Raw genomic sequence first — 23,595 nt, 5'->3', positions numbered from 1 at the left:
TCACTCTTTTGATGCTTTATGCATTTAAACATTTTGTGTGATGTTTATTCTGATTTGAAAGATTTTCGCATTTTTATCTATTGCTTAAGACAGTTTTGAAGAAGACATGAAGTAATTGGTTACAAATCTATTATTGCGGTGCCAATTCATATTTGGTGCCTTTTTTCTCCAGACTTGCAATTTATCCTCCATGAAACTTCAGTGAAAAATGCCGTATTTACTGATTATTATAAGTCAAAGGTAATATTTCGATTTGAGCTTGGGAAATTGGACTATTTTTGTGTGTAGTCTCAATTTATATATCCCCATTTCTTCCCGATTACGTGAAGAATGTCCCGACCCTTTCTCCGTGTGACAAAACAAAGGATATAGCCGCGTTTCTATTTATCCGACTGTCCGATCATACGAATGGGGAGAGAGCGCTCTTTATTCCGGGAAGTTATCGCGATGAAGATTTAAAAAAAAAACAGGGTTTGGGAAAATGGTTATTGCGGGAGAATAACAAAGGGTGATGGACAGACGAACTGAAAGCGGAAACAAAGGGAAGGGTCAAAAACTGGGCCTAGACAGCTCAGAGTTACCGAGGCACTTAGTTCGGGGGCGGCGGCCCGGGGCAAGGGGTGCCCACCCGACAACCGCGAGTGTCACGGGGAAGACAAACACCTTCCGCTGCGGCGAGGCCTTCGTTCCTAGTACACCGCCAGTGATCTTCAGTTACTTGGGAAGCATTTTAGACGAAAATGGGCGAAGTAGCTGGCAGAGTATGGGAGAAATTGCGTTCGCCTTAGAAGAATTAATGAAGAGGAAGGAGTTGATGACGCAGAACTTTAAAGAGTTAGAAAATCATTTGAAACTTTCGAACGAAGGGAAAGGGATCGGTTTCTCACATGCCTGGTCTTTGTGGACAAAGGAAATAAACCACATTACAGATACTGGCAGAGGGAAATTAAGAGGATAAGAGTGAAAGTAAGCATGAGGGCCAGAAGAAATAAAGTCATGGACATGGTAGGTAGGTAGAGAAATGGTCATTTGGAAAAATCCGAAGCCAGAAAAGTGGTTTGAGAATGCATTGGTAGGTCATGAGAAGTTGAAGACGGAATTATGGAAGAATGCTTGGTCGACGAGATCGAGGTTGTACAATAATAAGCTTCTCTAGACACACTCAGCTTCACACTAGCTATGTAATTTTCGGGTACCACATCTACCTGGGAAACCATAACCGGCACAGTGAGAGGAAATGGCCCCCCTTAATACCCTGCTAATGTGTGAATTTCACCCGTCGTATAGGGCTTAATACTGGGTGAACTATGACATCACCTACCGAAACGACTTTCGATTTGAATGCTGTATTTATGGTTTTATATACGTGTGTATATATATGTGTGTATACATTATGTATATATATGAATTTGTATTACACTGTACAACATATCCTCAAAAATATATGCCGGGGCCCCCTTCCCGCTCCTCTCGTTAAGATCAGACTTATTGTTCTTTACTATACAGTTCTTCTCTACAGGGTTCGTCCGGAAAATAAGTGTACTGAGCTCAGGAAAAAAAAATTATTACACTTTTACATATCTTAAGCTAATATTCCTCAAAATAGGACCCTTGTGAGTCGATACACTTGTTCCAGCGGCGTTCCCATTCCTGGAACGCTCCCGCGAAGGCATCATCGGGAACCTCTCGAAGACACGTCGTCACGGCCTCTTTGACGGCGTCCAAAGTCCCGTATCGCGTTCCTTTCAAACTCCTCTTTATCTTCGGGAACAGAAAGAAGTCCGGTGGTGCCAAGTCCGGGCTGTAGGGCGGGTGCGGCAGCGTTGCCACGCCGTGCTTGGCCAAGAAGTCCGACACGACAAGCGCGGTGTGAGACGGCGCATTGTCGTGATGCAGCCGCCAGATGCTTTTGATCGCTGGCCGGACGCGGGCGACTCGTTTTCGAAGCCTGTCGAGCACTTGGACGTAAAATGCAGCATTTATAGTTTGTCGTTCAGGTACAAATTCGTAGTGGACGACTCCCCTTTTGTCAAAAAAGACAATGAGCATCGCCTTGATCCGAGATTTGCTCATGCGAGCTTTCTTTTGACGGGGTGATGATGGGGTGTGCCACTCCGCACTTTGTCTCTTCGACTGCGGGTCGTACTCAAAGATCCACGTCTCGTCACCCGAAACAACGTTCTCTAAAAAATGCGGATCATTTTTGCAATTATCCGCAAGTTGTGTCGCGATTTCCAAACGATTGAGTCTTTGATCATCACTGAGCACTTTCGGCACCAACTTTGCACAAATTTTTCGCATCTGTAATTGCTCCCTAATAATCTCGTGCACTATTGTTTTTGGCACATTACACTGCTCTGCTATCATCCGAACACTAAGACGACGATCAGAGTTCAGTACATCGCGAACTTTTCGCACATTTTCGTCGGTGAGTGTCGTTGATGGGCGTCCAGGCCGTGGTTCGTCGTCGACCTCTTCTCTGCCCTCCACGAACGAACATCTTGTGCCACCGAAAGATCATGTTTCTGGACATGGCTGACTCCCCGTAAGCCTGGTTAATCATACCGACAGTTTCGGTAGACGATTTCCCAAGCTTTACCGCAAATTTGATGGAATAACGCTGCTCCAAAAACTTCGGCATCGCGTTCCGTGACGTGGGTCGAAGCGTGGAGGTTCGCGTTAACAGAGCTCCTCACTACACCACAGCTCAGAGCCGACTGCCTTTTTCAGCGTCGCTTGCCAACATACCCCCCTCCAATCGCAGCCCGTCAGAGCGGTGCTGGGCGTGCCTGGAGCGGCGCGCCCAGCCCAGGAGTCAGTACACTTACTTTCCGGACGAACCCTGTAGATCACAGAGAGACTCGTTGCGTGCAAAAATGAATTCCTCAAATAATAGTATGGATCGTATGATCAGAGTCTAACTTGCCTTATCAATCCAGTCAATTGGTTGTTCGAAGCATGACTATATTAAATCGAAGAATTTCACAGTAAAAAACTGGAACTGTAATTCCACAGAATTTTTTTCAGACAAGACCCGAGTTTCGATGTTTAACGCCATCATCAGGCACTCTTGTTGTCAGGCTTTGTGAAATGTCAAGATGAAATACCTGATGATGAAGTTCACTGGGTCGTGTCTAAATGAAGTCCTGTGGAATCATCACCAAGTTATAGTTTTTCATCGTAGGCCAATCAAGGTTCGTTTCCAAACCTATTGAACACCAGGCCCTCCAATCTCCCCCCACGGCACAAGAGAGGAATTGCAGTTTTTGGGATTAGAATGAGAGGGGGACCGCATACCGAAAGAATATCGACAATTAATTATTTTAAGTGAACAACGGATGGTATTGAGTCCAATACGGAATGTTTTAATTGGAAGTGACATCTATTGGAGCGTGTCCAGGCCGGCTGTCAAGTCTCTAATGTCGGCGGGCCGCAAACCCTTTCAATTCCTAACCCTCGATTAACCACATCGCATGAAAAAATCTCCGTATGAAGTGAAGGGGTTCCCAAGTCCAGTGCTGCAGGGGGGGGCGGACGAAAACATTCGAGAGAGAAGACGAATGATTGAAGAGTCGATTCCCGGGGTTGACCAAGAGAATGCGTCATTTCTCAGCGATAGCAACGCGTGTGTTAGTGTTGAACCATGGAGGCACAATCCCACTGGAGGCGACTTCCCCGATGTGGGCTTAGCACCCCACTGCCTGTCACTCCGCCAACGAACACCTTACCATGCTAGGGGAGATAAGGAGCGAACGATTCGAAATAAAATGCCATGACAACTTACAATCGGAAGTAAAATATACGCATTTCTTCACGTCTTTATTTGTAATCACATGTATATCATCTCAAACTTAACGGATAAACTGATGAGTAACAAAGTCTTCAGCACTCATAACACTACATATATATATATATATATATATATGTGTGTGTATATATATATATATGTATATATATGTATATATACATATGTATCTATGACCGCGCGACCCACTCTGCAAGCATGTGCCCTTATGCTCGCACGGCGCGGGCGCAGAGGAGGTTGGGTGGGCAGTGGAGGTGGGGGCCCGACTCGCGGGTTTTGTGCACCACCACCCACCCCCGACCGGCACCCAAGGAGAGGAGGGGGATGAGGTTGGTTTCTCCACCCCCGCTGAGTTTTCGTTGCATGCACACAAGATCACCGACGAACGACATGGACGAACAGACGCAGACATTCGCAGGGCGGTCACTCCCTTTCAGTGATTGGGAGGTACTGTGGGGGGAGGGGGGGATACATTGGGGGTCAGGGCGGGGGGATAGGGGTGGTGCATGTGTGTAATGGATGGCCTATAGTTGCTTCCCGAGGTCACCGACGACAGCAGATGCTCCCGAACCGATGACATCAACACCACACTGACCACTCACAAGAACGGGAACCAAATATTTACTGGCTGCTTCCTCTTTCGTAATTCAGTAATGACGGACATTTTGCAAATACCTTCGTGGATTAACGAAATACAAAAACAATCCCTCAACCGAAATAAACATGAGAACCTCCAGCAATAAATGCAGAACATAAGAATAAATGGAATAGATACACATCCCATTTCAAACACATGAAGAATGGGCAAATAAATTGACGAAAATAGGTAACAAGAATAAATGTACATACACCAATATATCACACAAACACACATGCATACAAGCATACACGCACAGCTGAATGACAGAGGGCAGAGGCGAGGAATCGTGACATTTCACTTGAGTGGGCGACAAAAGTCGCCGAGATGCGGCCAGCAGCCTTTGGGCCGCACGACTCCACGGCCGAGGGGAGGGCGATGGAGGGAAGGAGATTCCAGCGAACGGGAAAGAGCGGAGCGCACTTCCCTCCCGAAGACCGGCGTCGCCGCCCAAAATCTGAATTCACCACTGTATCTATCGCACAGCAAATCGTGCGGACGCCCACTTGGGAAATAGGCAACGGGCACAGGAGACGGGGCGAAGAGTGACAGTGAGGCAAGGGGTATCGGCAGAGATCCAGGGGATCAAACGAACCCTCCCCCCCCCACGGAGGCTCCTGGAGAGAGGCCTGAGGGAGGTGGAGCATGGGGGAAGGGTTTTGATCCGGGGGGGGGGGACAGGGTCGTCACTGCCATTCGACCAAGAGACGATCAACAGGCACAGAGACGACCAACACCCTGTGTACCAACTCCTTGACGGAACGATGCTCGCGAGCGAAGTCGGACAATCCAGAATCAAGGCCGGCAATCGAAGAACGATAATCATGCTTTTTTGTGCGCAATGTATTGTCGCGGAAAACACGTAGTTGCGACTTTTATTTTTTTTTTAATTTGGTCCATTGGCATAACATATAATCACTGTTTGCATAAATGCCAATAATGCTAGGGAGAGGGTTGTACCTCGACCGTGAGGGGTAAGGAATTATAATGACCGCGACGGAGTGGGCCGTAGTTGGGAATGCAGGCGTGGAGGGGGAGAGAGAGGAGGGCCGTGGGCAGGCACACCAGTCCGTTGGGCCCGGCCCTCGACCGCCAGGCCCAGGTGCGCCCAAAGGGCGATCATCAATGGGCGGCGGTCAGTGGCCACAGCGGCGCAACACACTCTGCAAAGTTGTATTTAATTGCACAGAGCTGGACAAATTCGATTCGACTCAGTTAAGGGGGTGACCTGGAAATAAGCACCGCTGGGGGGTGGGGTGGACACAGCAGGACGGCCATTGTCGCGACCACAGGTGGACAGAGGGTGACAGGGGGGGGGGGGCGTGTCCCGCGGAGCACATCCGACCGGCATACCCTCTTGCCGCAAGACTCGAACCGATCGATAAATAGATTTCGCTGGAGAGATCCATTGCGAGAGGATGTGCCCCTCTGCCTCCCCTGTGCAGACAAGCCGCCCCCCCCGCCTCCACTCAGGGGGGGGGACTGTGGTGTGTGCAGCGGAGTCCCCTGGGTGGAGGTTGGTTGCCGCACCGGGTGCCCCGTCGACCGCCCCCACCACCATCCGCACACGATGTCGAGTGCGGAGAGGGCTCCGGAGGAGGCAAAGCAGAGGGAAGGGCCTCTAGTCGCGCCCCGCCAACTCGGCCGCCTTGGACAGCACGCCCTGGATGTCGTTCGACGGAAAGTTCTGCAACACAAAAAGGGGAGAGGGAGGGAAAGGGGTGATGGGAGGCATTGAAATGACATCGACGACGCTGAGGGTAGTTTTCGAGGAGTAGAAGTAGTTTTCATGGGGAGGCGACCGACAGCTAAGATCATTTGCGCCATTAGGGATGGAATGGGCAAGGAGGAAGGGTGGAGAGAAACCCGGCGTCGGCATCAGCCTACTCTAAACGAAAGGCGCCAAGTGGTCCGCAGTTTAACGTCCCATCCGACGGGCGTCGTACTCACTCAAAGTGCTCTCCACAAAGCAACACCTCAAGGAGGGATCGGGATACCACTGAAAAATATTCGTCGTCTCCAGGATTTTGAACCCCGGCCCTCTCGGTGGGAAGCCAGTACATTAGCCACCGCACCACCCCGATTCCCCGGGAGTTTTCGAGGATAAATGTTCTGCACACTGTCGGATTGAATGTTCAAAGTACATTTATGAGAAATCTTTTAAGTGCGTTTTTCATTGACATCGTTTCAACGACGCGAGTTGTGTTCATGTTACATTTGTCTCCCACCATTTGGATGGGAAGTGAGTGAGTTAGCCAGTAATTGAGTTCGTCATCATTACTATTATTGTCTCTATCCTTTTTCTTGCCTACATACTCTGTTTTCTTTTGATCCTGCAACGTCCTTCAAGCGTCATATCGTTACATTTAGTACATTCCTCGCCGTATGAAGCTCCGCATCTATTTATTTCTTAATATGTATATACCCTTCAAGCCACCGCCAGGGTGTGTGGCAGGGGGTGAATACACACCAGACCAATTTTGACCCGAACATGACCCTACCGCGGTCGAACAATGTTATGTTGATCCCATATCATTCGTGGTAAAAATGACAGCTTAAATCTATCTGTTCTACACTTAATCCCTCTAATTTTGCCTCTCATACCGTAGTACGATGGGGGTAATGATACATTTCCAGCATCGCTGCTGAAGAGATCACCTTCCAATTTAACCTTCGCTTCGCTCCATCTGCCATTTGGCCAACAAATCCCCAAATAGTGAAATATTTCCCATTACTGCAAAAAACGCGGGAAGCTAGCTTTTGGCCATCAAACATTTAAGACGTGACCGTCTTACTTTCTCGACTTCAATGGAAAAGTAATACGGTGCGAAATATATGTTTTACGACCATGGCGGTCAACGAATATTGCTTTCATTTGGGAAACTGAAAGAATAACTATTATGTATTCGATGGTTTCTGGCTCAACTTTGTGGAAGTTCATGTTCATTGTATGAGGAACACCATGTATTTTTCCACTGTTCTTCATTTTGGTACTACTAGTATCAACGCTTAGGCGTCATTATCAGGTATAAATTAGTGGTTCCCTGTGGGGGTGAAGGGGCAGTTAGGTCTCTCGAGAAGGAAATGGATTCTTCCAGGATTGGGGAGATGTATTCAATCAATAGATCGTGGACCAAACGACCCTTTTTCAAATTCCTTACGATTACCAGCTCTTCCCACTTGTCCATCCTGCTTCCTTTGTCCATTCGGTGTATCAGTTACGGGTTGAAATCCACTCCCATGATTTTCTTCCCACAGATGATTGGCGAAGTGGGATTGCGCGAGATTCTCTCTCGCCCACCCCTGCCCCCACAAGAATGGTAAATCAATGGATCGCAATTTGACTAATTTGTACCTGATGTTGACGCCTTAGCGTTGAAACTAGTAGTAGCGAAATATAGAACAGTGGAAAAACACATTGTGTCCTTCATTTAATGAACATAACGATCATTTGGTCCCCTTCTTAATTCATGGGCCAAGATCATGCGGATGGGGTTTAGTTGTCCCAAACAGCCGTTCCGCCTCCAAGTCTGAGAGGCCGCCGCCTCTCTCGCTGTCCACCCCCGGCTACCCCTCCCCTCCTAAGACCGAACGCCATTCAGGACACCTCTCTCCGGGGGCGAAGGAAAGGTGAACGGCAACAGATGGAACGAAGTCATTCCTTCGCATGAAGGAATCGATTTCTGGAACGCCCGAGTTGTTTCGCGGCTGGAGGCGAGGGGGATCCAGCCTCCTCTTCCGGGCACTTTGTCTCACGCCCCACCGGCCACCCACCCACCCCTCCGCCCCATCTACTTCACTGCAGTCATCGTTTCGCCAATTCCGTTTCATTTGCTTCTTTGCCCATCAGAATCCCCGTCCCTTTCCCTGTTTCTTCGGATGCCCTCTATATTCCGGTCAAGGCTTCCTTCCCTTCCTAGATCTTCTTAAGACCAGAATTTAGGGGGCGTTCCGAAAGTCATGCAATTATATTTTTTAAGTAATTTATGCAACAGATTTGCACAAACACTTTCAATTCTTCAAAGTACTCTCCTTGGGCCTCTAAACACATTTGCTCCAGGGCGACTCCGCCATGACCGGTACTCGCCCTGGAAGGCGTCTTCGGGGACCTCTCGCAAGGTCTTCGTCATGGCTGACTGGATCTCTTCTGTGGACGAAAAACGGATTCCTTTCAGGGCCGCCTGAATCCGAGGGAACAAAAAGAAGTCTGCTGGAGCGATGTTAGGACTATGGGGGGGGGGGCAGCTTTGGCACCTGTTGTTTGGCCAGGAACTCGCGAAACAGAGCGCCTTGCGGCAAACACCTTGGGCACGAGCTTGGCGCACACTCTCCTCATCGCTAAATCTTCAGTAAGAATGCAAAAACACAACATTAGACGGCAAGTTCAGTTCATTGGCAGCCATCTTGATACTCAATCGACGGTCAGAGTCCAACAATTGTCGGAAACGAGCCACATTGTTGTCGGTTTTGCTGGTTGTCGGTCGCCGTGAACCTCTATCCGGCCCTCCCTAATGGCCTTAAACCACCTTAAAACTTATGAGTAGGACACAGCAGAGTACCCGTAAGCCTCACGAATCATTTTGTTAGTCTCCTCAAGACATTTTTTTTAGTTTTGCTCAAAACTTAGCTATCGCGTAACGTTGCTCGATCCTCGATTCCATTTTTTTCGTGACTCGGTCGGCGCGCAGAGGTTTACAATAACAGACGTCCTGCCGCTTCCACAGCTTGGAGAGCACTGAGACCGACTCCGCGGCAAAGCTTAGAGTCCCCGTATTGTCCTGTAGTCCTCACATGGTGCAGCCTTCACCTTTTTCGGAATAGGAACTAACACTGATCTCACAGAATCTTCTGGCCAGATTCCTTCCTCATAGATACTACGAATCAGCCCATATAGCCTCTTCCTCCAACATTTTCCTCAGCCTTATAGTTTTTACAAAGGATTGCTGTCCTCCCCTCACAACCTTATTTGATGTCATCTCCCTAAAAGCCCTTTCTATCTCATCATCGAGTATGCCCGGACCTAAGCTACGTCATATTCTTTTTCAATGTCTAACTTTGTTGGCCTGTTCTTTACCATTCAGTTCTTCTATGTATTCCTTCAATCGCTCTTGGATCATTTCTGGTCCAATTAATATTTTTACTGACTCTTCTTTGATTGTTCGCATGGATTTCCCCCCCCCCCCTTACTTCCTGTCAGTGTTTTCGCCTTCCTTTACAATGCACCAATTTCACCCTTCCTCTGTATGCTTTCTAATCTCTTGCTCTGCATCTTCCACCATGCTTCCTTTGCTCTCTTTTTTCTTACCTCAATTCATTATTTAACTCTTAATACTTCCTCCTGCTTGAATCTGTTTTTACAATCCTCCATTCCTTCTATCTTTCCAATCATCTTGGCAGCAATGCATGATTCCTTGTGTGTGTGTGTGTGTGTGTGTGTGTGTGTATGCATACATACATTCTTCCAACTACCTCAGTCTTCAACAGTCCCTTGCCACCAAATGTGCCAAAATCCTTTCCCTTACGATTTTCTCAGCAATTTCAGGTTCCATGGAAGATTAGAATATCCACTGAAGAAGAAGATATCACGTATTCCACAAAAGTTTAACCATTACTAATATTTTTCCATCCAAAAGAGTTTCCTTGGGTGTGAGGGAGTGAGCACTTGGAGCACAGCGCACAGGAAAACTGCTCGAAGATGGGTAATAACTCAGGTAAGCACCCAACGATTGCCAAATGAATGTTTTTAGATTTTGACATCTAGTAGTAAGGGCTGAACACAGTTATCAGCAGTTAAGGACAACCAAACAGTGAGTGACACAACCTTGGAGAGAGGGATGTCGTTCCCCATGGGATTTAAACCACAATGTAACAAGTATTCCATACTGCAGTGAACTGGAGGAAATAATTAAAACTGAGTGAATCGGTATCTGAATAAGGCATCCACATGAAATACTAGGAAGGGTGCATGTCTCTGCAAGTGCAGCCACGTCAAATGAGTCCGCCATCCCCTTCATTGTGGAACCCAAGTTTTCCCTCAGGGCATTCTGGCAAGGGAAGAGATGAAAGCCACTCACCTGAAGTAGTTTGACATTGGCAGGGAAGTCTCCCATCAACAGCTGGTCTCTTAGCAAACTAAACAAGGCAAAGAAGAGAGAAGAAGTATAATAAGCATCCCGCAGCAATAAAAAGAGGTCTTAAATTAACAATAGAATGCAAAGAGTTATAACTCCAAATTTATACAAATTTCCATCACTTGAGAACATAATCTCTTTGACAGTGCACTTGAGTCTCCCTCATCGCCCACCACACTTTTGAACCAGGACAGAACGTTTCTTGCTCATGTCCACCTCTTAATTAAGGAAATTACTGCCTCCTCCAATTAATTCTAGGGTCCTCGCCTTCCCTTGCATTGCATTGGAGGGACACACGGAATTCATTGCTCAAAAATGAACTTCTTCAATTTGGGTGCCATTTTTATTGCAATGATTATTCTCTGGCGTCTGCGAGAGAGTCCAACTTTGAGGTGACATTGAGAGCAAGAGAATTCAACACAGTGAGAACGAGTGATGAGACATTTCTCAAAATTTTGTCGCCATTTCCACTGAACCATAGCAGTTTCTTATTTTCCAACTTCACTTTATCTTCCACAGATATCTTCCCTCTGATTCTGGCTTGTTTCTAAAATTGCTGAGAATAAATCCTATATTTATATTCTCAATGTTCTTCAATGGCTCAGAGGAGGTTCCGAACTTTTAGAATAATATTGCTGATGATTCAAGGGCCTTCATGATTGCATTTAAGAGTCTCTAATACTCCTTTCCTAGAGTTTAGTAGGAGAGCTGCCATTAGCCCGTGCATCACTGTTGCCTGAGCCCAGAAATGCATTGCCTTCCAAAGAGATTTCTTCCAATATGAAGGTTGCAAGTTTAGACAGAACAGGTTCATCTTATTTTGTGGGGACAAATGACGATTTCATTGAATGAATCCTGAGTCTTCTACTTTCACCACTCATTCCCATTCCTTATGGCGAGAAACTGGGGCTATGATCCCAGAGAGAAACACACTTATACACTGCCTATAAAGATATTACTCGCCTATGAGTCTTTACTATATCTTTTAATTTTAAATTTTCTTCATAGTAATAAGCCGCTTCACGGCCAGACAAATGTCTTCCTCCGTCCTCTAAGTTATTTTAGTATCATTTTATCCACTTCACGGTCTTGCTGTCACCCGCTTCCTCAAGCCCAAGTGTAATTTCTCGCTGTGGGAAATGGGCGACCCTCGCCTCCGCTTCCTTTTTGTACCGCTCTATGCTCAGAGTGTGCCGGTGGGCAGTTAGTGCTGTTAGTGACGTACTTTTTTTTTCTTTTTTGTAAAAAGCCATTCCCTGTCGGCTTTCCTTTCTTGTTAGATTAAGAATTCATATTTTATTCCTAGTTTTAAGTTTCACTTTCTCGCAAACCTCACTTCCACCTCAGCCATGTTTCTTTCTTCAATGCCATGCGTGTCTTATGTACAATGACCGGTAAAGGTGGGACTTCACTCACCGGGACGGTTTATACTTGCCTGCTTGGGCAGTCAATGAACTTTTGTGTGATACAACTCCTCGCAACACACAATAGTGGTGGGAAGGGCTCTATTCTCACATGATTTAATACTTTCCCACCACTGCTTCCTCCTTCACACTTTGCTTCGGGGTTTTTCAACACGCAATTTCAAAAGAGTCGGACCACATTATCCGCCTCATGGAGTACAAAGAAAGAAAGGCCTTCCCATTGGTGGCGCAAAAATACTTCAATGAATGAACTCCACTCCTGGATTCAAATAAAACCCCCCTCTGGGCACCCTCACCTCCGCCGTGAGATGCATGATTTTCTGGGTACCAGATCTTCCTGGGAAACCATAACCGTCACAGCTAGAGGAACTGGACCCCCTTATTACCCTGCATATGTGTGAATTTCACACGCCGTATAGGTCTTAGTACTGGGTGAACTCTACCATCACCTACCAAACCGACCTTCGAGTTGAATACTGTGTTTATGGTTTATTATAACATTAATTCTTATTTTTAAAAAACCGTCATAGCTGTTTGGGTGAATTCTTCTCGGGTCTTCCACTGGGTCAATGGCTCCATAGCTGCCGACGTTTCGATTCCCGACTCGGTCATCATCATCAGGGCTGATTGCCGTTCCGCGGAAAAGCAGAAGCTGACATAGCTGTTGTATGCATTAATATTTAGACTATACGAAAGAAAGACAGCATCATGATAATCCTGTAAAACATGTACCTTTGCTCAGTTTATAATCCACATATCTAAGGTCTGTATCTTTACTTGTATGAAGTTCATGGAACTAGGGGACGACGACCTCTATCTCAAATCCTTCTCAGGAATTACACTTGCGCATTTTATCACATTTTTTTAATGCTGGCCATTTGTTCTGCTGGAGCCTGCAAATGTGAACTTGTACAATCATAACATCTCCACTGCAGAGTTTGTCGCAAACTGCAACGCAAGAGTTAAGTGTTACAACTGTGTGCGGCTGGGCTTACATGATCATTGAGCAGCAAATGTAGATGAGGAACCCAAAGCGCTTCTCATCAGCAAACAAGGAGTCCCAGATGCGCAGCACATCAGGAAGGTGGAATTCTTGCGACAGCAGCAGAGTCAACCACCTGAGCCAGAAGAGAGCAAGTTTGAGAATTTGACAAGGAGATCTTTATCAACATAAAACTAAAATAACCAAGTCTTGCCCACACCTCCAAGTGTTTGTCATTTTCCGTAGTTTAGGTGAGCAGTTATCGCCGCCCCGAGTGACAACAAATCCTAAATCAAATGCAGAGCTTCTTCCTGTACACTAGGCCATTTGGCAGGGCAAGGGAATTAAGGACAGTTTCTCATTTACATGAGACATAAAATGAAGCAACTTGCCAGGCAAGGGACAGTCTGCTTCAGGAACTGTGACATGAGCACGTGCAGTCTGGGTAATTTTGCAGCCAAACTCGTTCCGTGCTTCTAAAACAGAGCGAGACAAAATATCGGCATGCCTTCCAGGTACGGAGACTAGGTGGATGAACAAGGAGGCGGCAGTAAGTATATTCCACGTACCACACCCTCCTCAGCCATTTGCTTAATTCCTAGGATTCTCCACAAGCTACCACTGCATCCTGGAACAATGAATGACCTGCCATGCTATGTTCCGAATCTGCTTTCCTTCAAACACTTCCTCATCCCCCACAGGCGCAACAACCTTAGACGCAGCAACCAAATATAACTCAACACCAAGATCAGTTGTAGCCTGCATAGAAAGGAGGCATTTGGCACACAACATTGTGCGTGGATTATTCAATAAATTCTTGGGAAAAAACAGAAAAACAAATAAATTTAGGGTGGATTTTTTTTATTTTTCAAAAATCCTCCTTCCAGCTTGAGGGACTTCTACAGTAGAGTGTCTTTAATTTTTTTTTTTTTAAGCTGTCAAAAAGTGGGATTTCGGAGGGTCCTCAAAATAAGCATCTTTGCTGGCGATGACTTCCTCGTTCAACATAAATTTGTTTCTGTTGAGCCATTTTTTTAAGTTTGGAAATAAAAAAAGTCACCAGGGACAAAATCTGGTGAATATGGTGGACATTGTTATCATTCGAACTTTGATTAAATAAGTTTCACCATCGAAACTGCATCGGTGTGAATCTCCGCACTGTCTAGATGGAAAACAATTTTTATCTTTGCCAAATGATGATGCTTTTTCTTGATTTCCTTGCTCAGCCAGGGCAATAACAGTGAATGATATTCTGAATTTATTGCTTGACCTAGTTGCAAGTAATCGCTGCAGATAACTCCATGTGTATCCCAAGCACTGTGGCCTTCACCTTGTAGGCTGATTTCACCATCTTCAGAGCCGGACAGCCTTTAGAAATCCACCGCTCCAACTGTTCCTTTGTCTCTGGAGTATATTGTTGTACTCATGTCCCATCCATTGTTATATATTAATGCAGAAATCTGTCAGGATTGTGACATAAAACCAAACCAGCCTCCAAATCAACCAGATTATTGCATTTATTCTCCACTGAGAGCAAACACAGTACCCATTTTTCTGAGATTTTTGTCACACTCAATTTTTCTGCAAAATTGAAAACATTGTACCTTGTGACGCACCTGTGACCTCTGCTACTATTTCACAAACTTTGATTCGTCCATCACTCAAAACAATATCATGCACTTTGTCTAACATTTGGGAGGTAGTCACTTCCACTGGAAGTCCCAAATGTTCATTATTTGTGGATGTACTGCCAAGTTTAAACTCATTTACCATATGGAAAAGTCACAAACGCAGGAGCAGATAACTCCAAAAGCTTAAAAAAAGAAATATCTATTAAAATCTTTGTGCTACACATCATCCTTAACAAGCAAACTACTAGACAAATCTAATAGTATTCCCACAAGTTTACACATCATAAATTAATGTTATCATGTAAGAATATGAATTAAAAATCACAGATAATACAGGATGGAGCAGCATGGACTCCTTGATTTGTTGGGTAAATTGTAAATAAATCAATTTAGATAATTTAAAAAGGCTATTATTCACGAAAACTAAATTCAATGCCATTTTATTTTCATTAGATTTGAAAAAATTATTTCATGGAGGTGATGACTTTCATTAGCAATGCACATGTTGAGTCGTTTAAAAAAAGTTTTTGAAAACTCTTCTCAGCATATTTTTGGTTATTCCAGCGATGACATCTGTAATTGCCTCCTTCAGAGCTCCCAAGGTCCTTGGTCGAACTATGTAAACCTCAGCTTTAAGTTATTTCCAAAGAAAAAATCACATGGGCACGAGAGGGCCATGGAACATCCCCTCGTAAGGAGATCAGGTGGCAGGGAAATTGTTCTTGCAGGATTTGCCGGAGACAACGGGCGGTATGAGCTGTGGCACCATCCTGTTGAAACCAAAAGGCTTCTGAGTCATATTCCTCACCTCTGTTCCATTTTGAGGAGTAAAAAGTACTCACTTTTGCCACTCAGGTGCCCTTAAGAGAAAATCTCAAGTAATTTTGAAGTATTTATTTTTTATATGAACAACTAGTTGACTTGCATCGAGCCCAAATCTTTCCCATAGCGTACGACATGAGTTTCAGGCCCTCAGCCGTGAGAGAGATGGAATACATGTGAATCCCACCTTGGCACTCCCTGCCCCGCACCCAAGGGAGCTTTCTCCCGAGCCTTCCTCACCTGAAGCTATAGTACTGAGGCCTCAGCTCCTGCTGCTGCAGCCGATTCCACACCGGTTGGTCATTTGCCCTCAGCGTCTCCCCGAGCCGCCTCATCATCCCGCTGATCCCACACTCGGCTTCGTCCAGGGATTTGATGAAGAAGTCACGGATCTCACCCATCAGATTAGTGAAACAGAAGAAACAATCAGCTTCAGCATGCTCTGGGGAAAATAATGCAAATCGAAATAGTTCAGCTCAGACAATTCAGAACCAAAAGAAACAAACAAATATTTTTGAAACAACATTAAAGAAGAAGGTTACAGAATCGCTCATCTGGAGATGAAATTAGTTGAGAAGTTTGAATGGCCTACATTCCTGCCCCTTCCTTGCTCTCAATGAAAACCTCTTAAATAAATGTGTGTGTTGCATAAGTGGTCTGTGCAATAAATGCGCAAACTGGTGCAATCTGGTGGCCATGGCGTACACTATATAGCCCCGTGCCCAATAGCCAAGCGCTAATTGCCTATTAACCCAATCAGGAGCCGTGTCTGTGCTTGGTGGATCATCAAGCTGTACGTACAGTGCCAGGTTAGTTTTCCTTGTCCTTGTTTTTACTATTTGTCGAAAGTGGAAATTGACGAAATCACGGAGCGACGAATCAACGTCAAGTGTTTTGGTGAGGTGTGGTAAATGTTATCAAGACATTACTGAAACGTTGACAGCTGTTAACGGTGATAATGCTTGTAGGAAAACGTCCATTTTCTTCAAGTGGATTAAGCATTTTAAAGATGGCCGACAAGATGCCACGGACGATGATGCAAGGCCGGGATGACCTTCGACCCCCTGTGCTGACGACAACAACATTGATCGTGTGCCGTCCCTTGTCCTTACCGATCGTCAAAAAACTGTCCAAAAGATGTCTGATGAACTGACCTCAGGAAAATCAATGATGATTTTAAACAAAGTTGACTCAAGGCGATGGATGGATGGATCATTTACCATGACAATGCACCTGCACATTCAGCATTGATTGTTCGCCAGTTTCTGGCAAAAAATCCAATCGCCATCCTTGATCATCCTCCGTATTCGCCAGATCTCGCCCCCTGTGACTTTTTCCTATTCCCAAAATGCAAAAATGTGATGAGGGGACATCACTGGGAAGATCTGGACACAATAAAGCAAGAAATGATGAGAAAACTAAAATGCCTAACTGCCGAGGACTTCCAAGGATGCTTTAAAAAGTGGAAAAGAAGACGGAATGAGCAACGAATGGGGAGTACTTTGAAGAGGACAAAATCGATGTAGAATAAATTTTGCAAAATAAATGTTATATGGCCTCAGTTCGCGTATTTATTGGAAAGAGAGTTATATAAACCATAAACACAGTAATCAACCCGCAGGTCAGTTTGACAGGCATGGTAGAGTTCACCCAGTACTAAGTCCAATGGGGTGTGAAATTCAAGCATCAGGGTAGATCTTCATTCCCTGGGATGCCAATGGTTATCTAAGAAGTACTAGTGCCTGAAAAATCACACAGCTTGGGTAAAGCTTAGAGTGCCAAGAGGTGTGTACCTGTCAGTATATTTCAGTCAAAAAGTAAGATTTCAGAAGGTTCACTAAGTAGGCATGCTTTGGCGATTACCTCCTCATTTGACCTCAATCGTTTTCTGCCCAGCCACTTCTCTTAAGGTTGGGAAAACAATGTCACTGGGGCCCAAATCTCATAAGTACAGTGGATGTTGTAATAATTCCAACTTTAATGCCATAATTTTTGTCATCAAAACTGCGTAGGTGAGCACCCTGGCATTGTCTTGATGAAAGAGAATTTTTTTCTATGCCATTTCAAAATGTTATTTCTTGATTTCTTTGCTCAAATGTTGCAATAACGATGCATAGTACTACTCTCCATTTATCGCTTCTCTTCAAGCAAGAAATTGATGGAGATAATTCCATGTGAATCCCAACAAATCACGCCATCACCTTGTTGGTCTATTTCACCATCTTCGGAGCCGGATCACCTTCACAAGCCCAATGTTTGGACTTCATTTCTTTCTCAAGTGTAGTGGTGTATCCATGCTTCATCCACAATTATGCATCGACGTAGAAACTCTAACGTGATGCAATGGAAAAGCACCAAACCTACCTCCAAATCGACCACACAATTGCGTTTATTCTCCGCAGAGAGCAAACGCGGCACCCATCTTGCTGAGATGTTTTCACACCAAATTTTTCATACAAAAATGAAAACAGTGCATGTGCCTGGTGACGTGCCAGTGGCTATTTTACGAACTTTCATTCATCGACCACTCAAATTATATGGTCAATTTAGTCAATCATTTCAGAGGAATTTACATCCACTGGATTTCCCAAGTGATCTTCATCACTTGGGGATGTACAGTCAAATTTTAACTCATTACCCAATTGTATATAGTCGCAAACACAGGAGCACATGTTTCATGAACTTCATGAATCATCGTTTCATGAATCTCTTTTAAGGATAAGCCTTTTAAATAGAAGTATTTGTTCATCATACGAAACTAATTTCTTTCCATTTCCATTTTTCAAAACAAAAGTGTGTTACTGCATTCAACTATGAAAGTGAAACTACTTGAAGGATATTGCTGAAATTAAACAGCAGTCTGGAGGGAGATGAGGTTTACTATAAAGTAAATCACTTCCAATACCATAAGCGCGATCTCTTGGAGTTTCTGTGGTATTATTAAAAGACCTACGTAGTTATATTACAATGTACAGTGAAGGGGAGAGAGCCAGCTAGGGTTGGCAATAATAATGAATAATAAGGTAGGAAGAAAAGTAGTTAACATAGAGTAAGTGATTGATAGAATTTTGTCAGTAGAAGTAAAAACTGAACATTAAAACTAAATCATTATCCAGGTATATGTGCCACCAGGTAATCACAGGGATGAAGTAGTCGATTGGATTTATGATCAGTTAGGGGACATTATCTTCAATGGAGGGAAACATTTGATAGTGATGGGGGATTGGGTAGGCGAAGGATGAGATGGTGATGACGTGGGGGACTACAGTTTAGTCACAAGGAATTACCGCGGGAAGAAAGCAATTGAGTTCTGGGGGGGAGACATACGTTAGTCATCACCAACACTTGGTTTACCGCCTCAAAAGGCACATGTATACAGGTAAAATGCCTGGGAAAAGAAATGATCGAACAAAAACAAATGAATATCAGCAAGGCTGTAAGGCAAATCATGAGTGATGAAAGGGAAGTGGGCTCTATAGAGGAAAAACAAGAATACAGTATCACAAAAAATATCGAAAGCTAGTAACAAAACAATAAGAACAGTAAATAAAGAAATGGAAAAGAAAACCATGGATTATGAATGGGATAATTAAAAAGATACTTAGAAGAGAAGGAAATGGAAGCTTATAAACACCGAGTATGGCAGAAGGATATAAGGAGTTAAATAATAAGCTGAGACATTTAACAAATAGAGCAAAAGTGTGGTGGACGGCACAGCACGAGGATATGGAGTGTTTAAAAAGGAAGGGTGAAATCAGTGCACAGTGTAAATAGGTGACAGATTAATAAGAAGGAAAAATTAGAGCAAACTATCAAATAGAATTCAGGAAAAGTATTATTTGGAACAAGATATTTAAAAGAGATGGAAGGAATACATATAAATACTGTATGAATACTGAAAGCAAAAAGATATTTTGCCAGAAATCTTAAATATAGAAAGAAAATACAGGTATAATGCAGAGCAGGGCAAATGATTACTTAGGGGATGATAAGTTTAGGTTCAAGAAGGGGAGGGGCACGCGTGATGCCATTGCGGTAATGAGATCACTAATCGAGAGGAAAATAGAATACAATCAGGACGTATTTGCCTGTTTTGTAGATTTTATACAGGTGTTTTATAGAGTGAACCGGGTAAACAAATGATTATATCGCAGAAAATAGGAATAGATAGGAGGGACACGAGGATAATCAGTAACCTGTACATGCCTCAGACTGCTCAGGTGGGAGTGTGAAATGGATAGTCCAGATGGGCAGTGCTAGGAAGAGGAGTAAGGCAGGGTTGTTCATTATCACCAGTGCTGTTCAACATATATGTGGAGGAAATTATTAAAGAGGCATGAGAAGAACTGGAGACAGGACAAAGTTGGTGCACAATTCATAAAATCAGTTAGGTTTGCGGATGATCAAGCTTTTTTTCTTATATCATAAAGTTTTATTCTTAGGTGAAAAATCAACTCTAAATGACAGCATTTTTTTATTCAGTGATATAGCCATAAAAATTTAATTTTGCTCTTTTTCGAAAGATGGGGATACTATGATTTGCGAGTTATTATATTTGATTAAATAGATTCTGAAAAATAATGTGGCAACCACAATAAGCATCTTCATAATATGCAATGGCTACATTTAACAAATAACATTTTCCAAAAATTCAAAGAAAATTTCTTCCTAGGAATTTCAAATTGAATGTCCATTATTTTTTCATTCAAATCAACTTGCATAAGTAATTCACACTGCTGGTATGAGAATGACCACAACCATTACTAAAAACTGATCGCAATAATTAGTTGCATTGCTTGTTTGTGAGCTGGAAATTCAGTGCAACAGGTGATCCTATGGAGGCAGGAAAAGTGGATGAAGGGGGTATTGACCAGCAGTGGGATTCCAAAGAAACTGCGGGAGATGCCGCAACAGTAACTTTTAACGGAGTCATCCGCTAATGTGCATTTCAATGCAACAATTTCAGAGTGTAAAAATCATTCGCCTTGACTGGGATACGAACCCAGATCCCTCAATATCCGGTCGAGTGCTTTAGCCACTTAAGCTACTGAGACGTCCTCTTAAACTCTGAAATTTTTGGCACGACTACGAATGCCTGTGACATTGTATGCACTCGACCGGATATTGAGGGATCTGGGTTCGTATCCCAGTCAAGGCGAATGATTTTTACACTCTGAAATTGTTGCATTGAAATGCACATTAGCGGATGACTCCGTTAAAAGTTACTGTTGCGGCATCTCCCGCAGTTTCTTTGGAATTTGTCAAAGTGAAAACACCATAAGTGTTTAAAGTTGGCTTTAACCTCGTGGACAGTGGCGCCTCGCGCACGACTACGAATGCATGTGACATTGTATGTACGGTATTTCGTCACAACATCTTGTTCCTTTAAAAGCCCCAAAAATTTCAGAGTTTAAGAGGACGCCTCGGTAGCTTAAGTGGCTAAAGCACTCAACCGGATATTGAGGGATCTGGGTTCGAATCCCAGTCAAGGCGAATGATTTTTACACTCTGAAATTGCAGCAGTGGGATGTTGAAGACTGTAATAGAGGGGAGAATGTTGGGCAAACGAGGAAAGGGCAGGAGCAGGATAGGGATTTTAGACAGGATGAATGGATGAAGGAAGTACTCAGAGATGAAGAGGGACCTGATGCAGACTAGGTTGCTGGATTTTGTGTTTTGTTAGGAGTCACAAAATATTATTTGGTAGTTGTGTTCATCCAAAAACCTACCTTAACCGGTAGATTACCTGATAATAATAATAATTGCTTGTTTAAAAATAGCCATAACCAAAGGTAAAAACCTTTTTCCATCAATGATAAAACTTAAGTACCATATCAACAATTCCCAAAACTTGGTGAAGGTAATAATGCCAAGGTGAGTTGAGACGTGTGCCAGGAAGGTTTGAAGTGGATCAAAGTGGGCAAAAATCATCACCGTGCAAATGCAATACACACCCCTCCACGACGGCTCTGGATCTCGGGCAAAAGTGTAGTAAATTGGTCCAATAATCTCGTTCATTCCTTGCACGTACCCCTGGCCAGGGTTCAATTTGGCGTAGAGGAAAAGAATCCGCTCCACCACCTCCCAGTGAGCCTCACTGCCCTCCGGCATGGGCGCGTAATCCTCCTGCGCTTTCTTCACCGAGAGGGCAATCTGCAGTCAGGAGTGCAAGTGTCAGTGCCAACCCAATTAGTGCTCAACCAGGGTCAACAATCATTGCCAAACAACACTTAGAGAAGAAGAAGCATGCATGCAGTTTGGTCATTCGGGCACACAAGTGCACGTACTGAACAAAACGCAAAGAAAGTATCCAGGTTGACGACAAAACACCTCCCAATGGCTTGCCTATTTGATGATCAGATTGGATCTAAACAAATCAAAGGCCTTTCGGCCGCTGCTTCAAAAGATGGGAGTCAAGTTTCCTTTTGGCTATTCATAAAATGACTTAAGAAGTAGCTCAGATACGATGAAGGCATTGTTCTGCATGCACAGTAATAAGTCTGCGTTTGGCATTACTTTAGTAAGTAGTCTAATACATTTCCAATTGAAAATGTTTGCCTGCCCACTTAAAGTTTTATTTGAGGTCTCTGAAATCCCCATTTTCCATCTCAAGACATTCAATTCTGGTGGTTGCTACGTTGTAGATTATCCTCCCTCCACTTGCCAACCATCACTAAGAGAAACCGAACAAAAGAAAAAATGCAAAGAAGAAAAAAGAGCATCATTATATATTCGTTCAACTTATGGAATTGACTATTCCAAATAATTTTGAGATTTGTATTTTTTTAAAACAAAGCATTGCTAGATTTTAATTGAAACTTTTAACATCTTTACAACTAATTTCCGGTAAATAAACAAATTTAGAAGAATTAGACAAAGCCTTTATCACTAAGAAATGATTCCAAGATGCTGACTATTATGTGTGCATAATAGTAGAGATAATTAAATATCACCCACTGTACATAACTACGCTCTATATCAAATTTTGATGAGCCTTTCCCAAACATCCTTGCTCAACGTCCCCATCCTCAACTCCCTCCTCCTTGTGAAAGCATCTTTGCCTAGCACAATTCTTCTCCTCACGTCCCTACTACTTTTTCATTATTTTGGTGCAAAACACTTCCGAGATACGTAAACTGTTTTACCTGCTCTAATTTCTCCCCTCCTATTTTGATGTTAACCTTAGCTTTTCTCTTTCTGTAAAATTGCAATCGCATACCTTGGTTTAATTTATATTGATTTTCATCCCATATCCACCGCACTGAATTTCCAATTCACTCAGCAATGCTTGCAACGTCTTGGCTGACAAACTAGAGCTTGGTCAGCAGCAAACATATCTGATTTCAGCAATTTCCTACTGACTTTCATTTCTACCGCCAGGTCTTCCCATGCCTCTTTATCATTTCGCTCACATATATGTTGCACAGCAATAGTGATAATGAACAACCCTGCCTTACACCTCTTCCTAACACTGCCCATCCTGACTTTCCATTCCCCACTCGCACCTGAGCAGTTGAAGACATGTACAGGTTGCAGATAAGCCTCCTATCCTTCCCATCTATCCTATTTTCTCCAATATACTCATTAGTTTTTCCCAATTCACTCTATCAAACACTTTTTTGAAATCTAACTCCTGATTTTATTCTATATTCCTCTTGATTATACATATATTACACTTATCTCGTTGTTGTTTTTAGGGGAGGCGACCGACAGCTAAGGTCATTTGCGCCATAGGGGATGGACAGGAAAGGATGAAGGGTGGAGAGAAACCCAGCGTCAGCATTAGCCTACTCTTTACGAAAGGTGCCAAGGGGTCCGCAGTTTAACGTCCCATCCGACGGACGGCGTACTCACTCAAAGTGCCCTCCACAAAGCACCTCAAGTAGGGATCGAGATACCTCTGAAAGCACTTATCTCATTACTGCAATGGCATCACGCGTGCCTCTCCCCTTCCTAAACCCAAACTGATCATCCCCTAAATAATCATTTGCCCTTATCTCTATCCTTTTGTTGATGATCCTGAGATAACTTAAACTGCGTGGGATAATAAACTTATCGTCCTGTAGTCCTCACATGATGTAGCCTTTACCTTTTCCGGAATAGGAACTAACACTGATCTCACAAAGTCTTCCGTCCAGATTCCTTCCCCATAGATACATTGAA

The 23,595-nt window shown here is 43.9% G+C and overlaps 1 protein-coding gene across 1 annotated transcript in view; it reads right to left on the bottom strand.

The window, feature by feature from the left end:
• Positions 1-3,823: 3,823 nt before the first annotated feature.
• The window catches only part of LOC139691540 (TBC1 domain family member 13), a 35,105-nt gene continuing 15,333 nt past the window's right edge, over positions 3,824-23,595 (bottom strand). The window contains exons 7-11 of the mRNA XM_071589412.1: positions 21,387-21,585; positions 15,673-15,874; positions 12,993-13,115; positions 10,517-10,574; positions 3,824-6,129 (exon numbers count right to left, since the gene is read on the bottom strand). Coding sequence (XP_071445513.1) covers positions 6,064-6,129; positions 10,517-10,574; positions 12,993-13,115; positions 15,673-15,874; positions 21,387-21,585 — 648 coding nt within the window. The 3' untranslated portion in view covers positions 3,824-6,063. The remainder of the gene's footprint in view (positions 6,130-10,516; positions 10,575-12,992; positions 13,116-15,672; positions 15,875-21,386; positions 21,586-23,595) is intronic.

Source organism: Hetaerina americana, unplaced genomic scaffold, assembly GCF_022747635.1.
Source record: "Hetaerina americana unplaced genomic scaffold, ioHetAmer1.1.p SCAF_37, whole genome shotgun sequence".
In the NCBI taxonomy this organism is placed as follows: Eukaryota; Metazoa; Arthropoda; class Insecta; order Odonata; family Calopterygidae; genus Hetaerina; species Hetaerina americana.
This window is presented reverse-complemented; position numbering and strand designations above follow the sequence as displayed.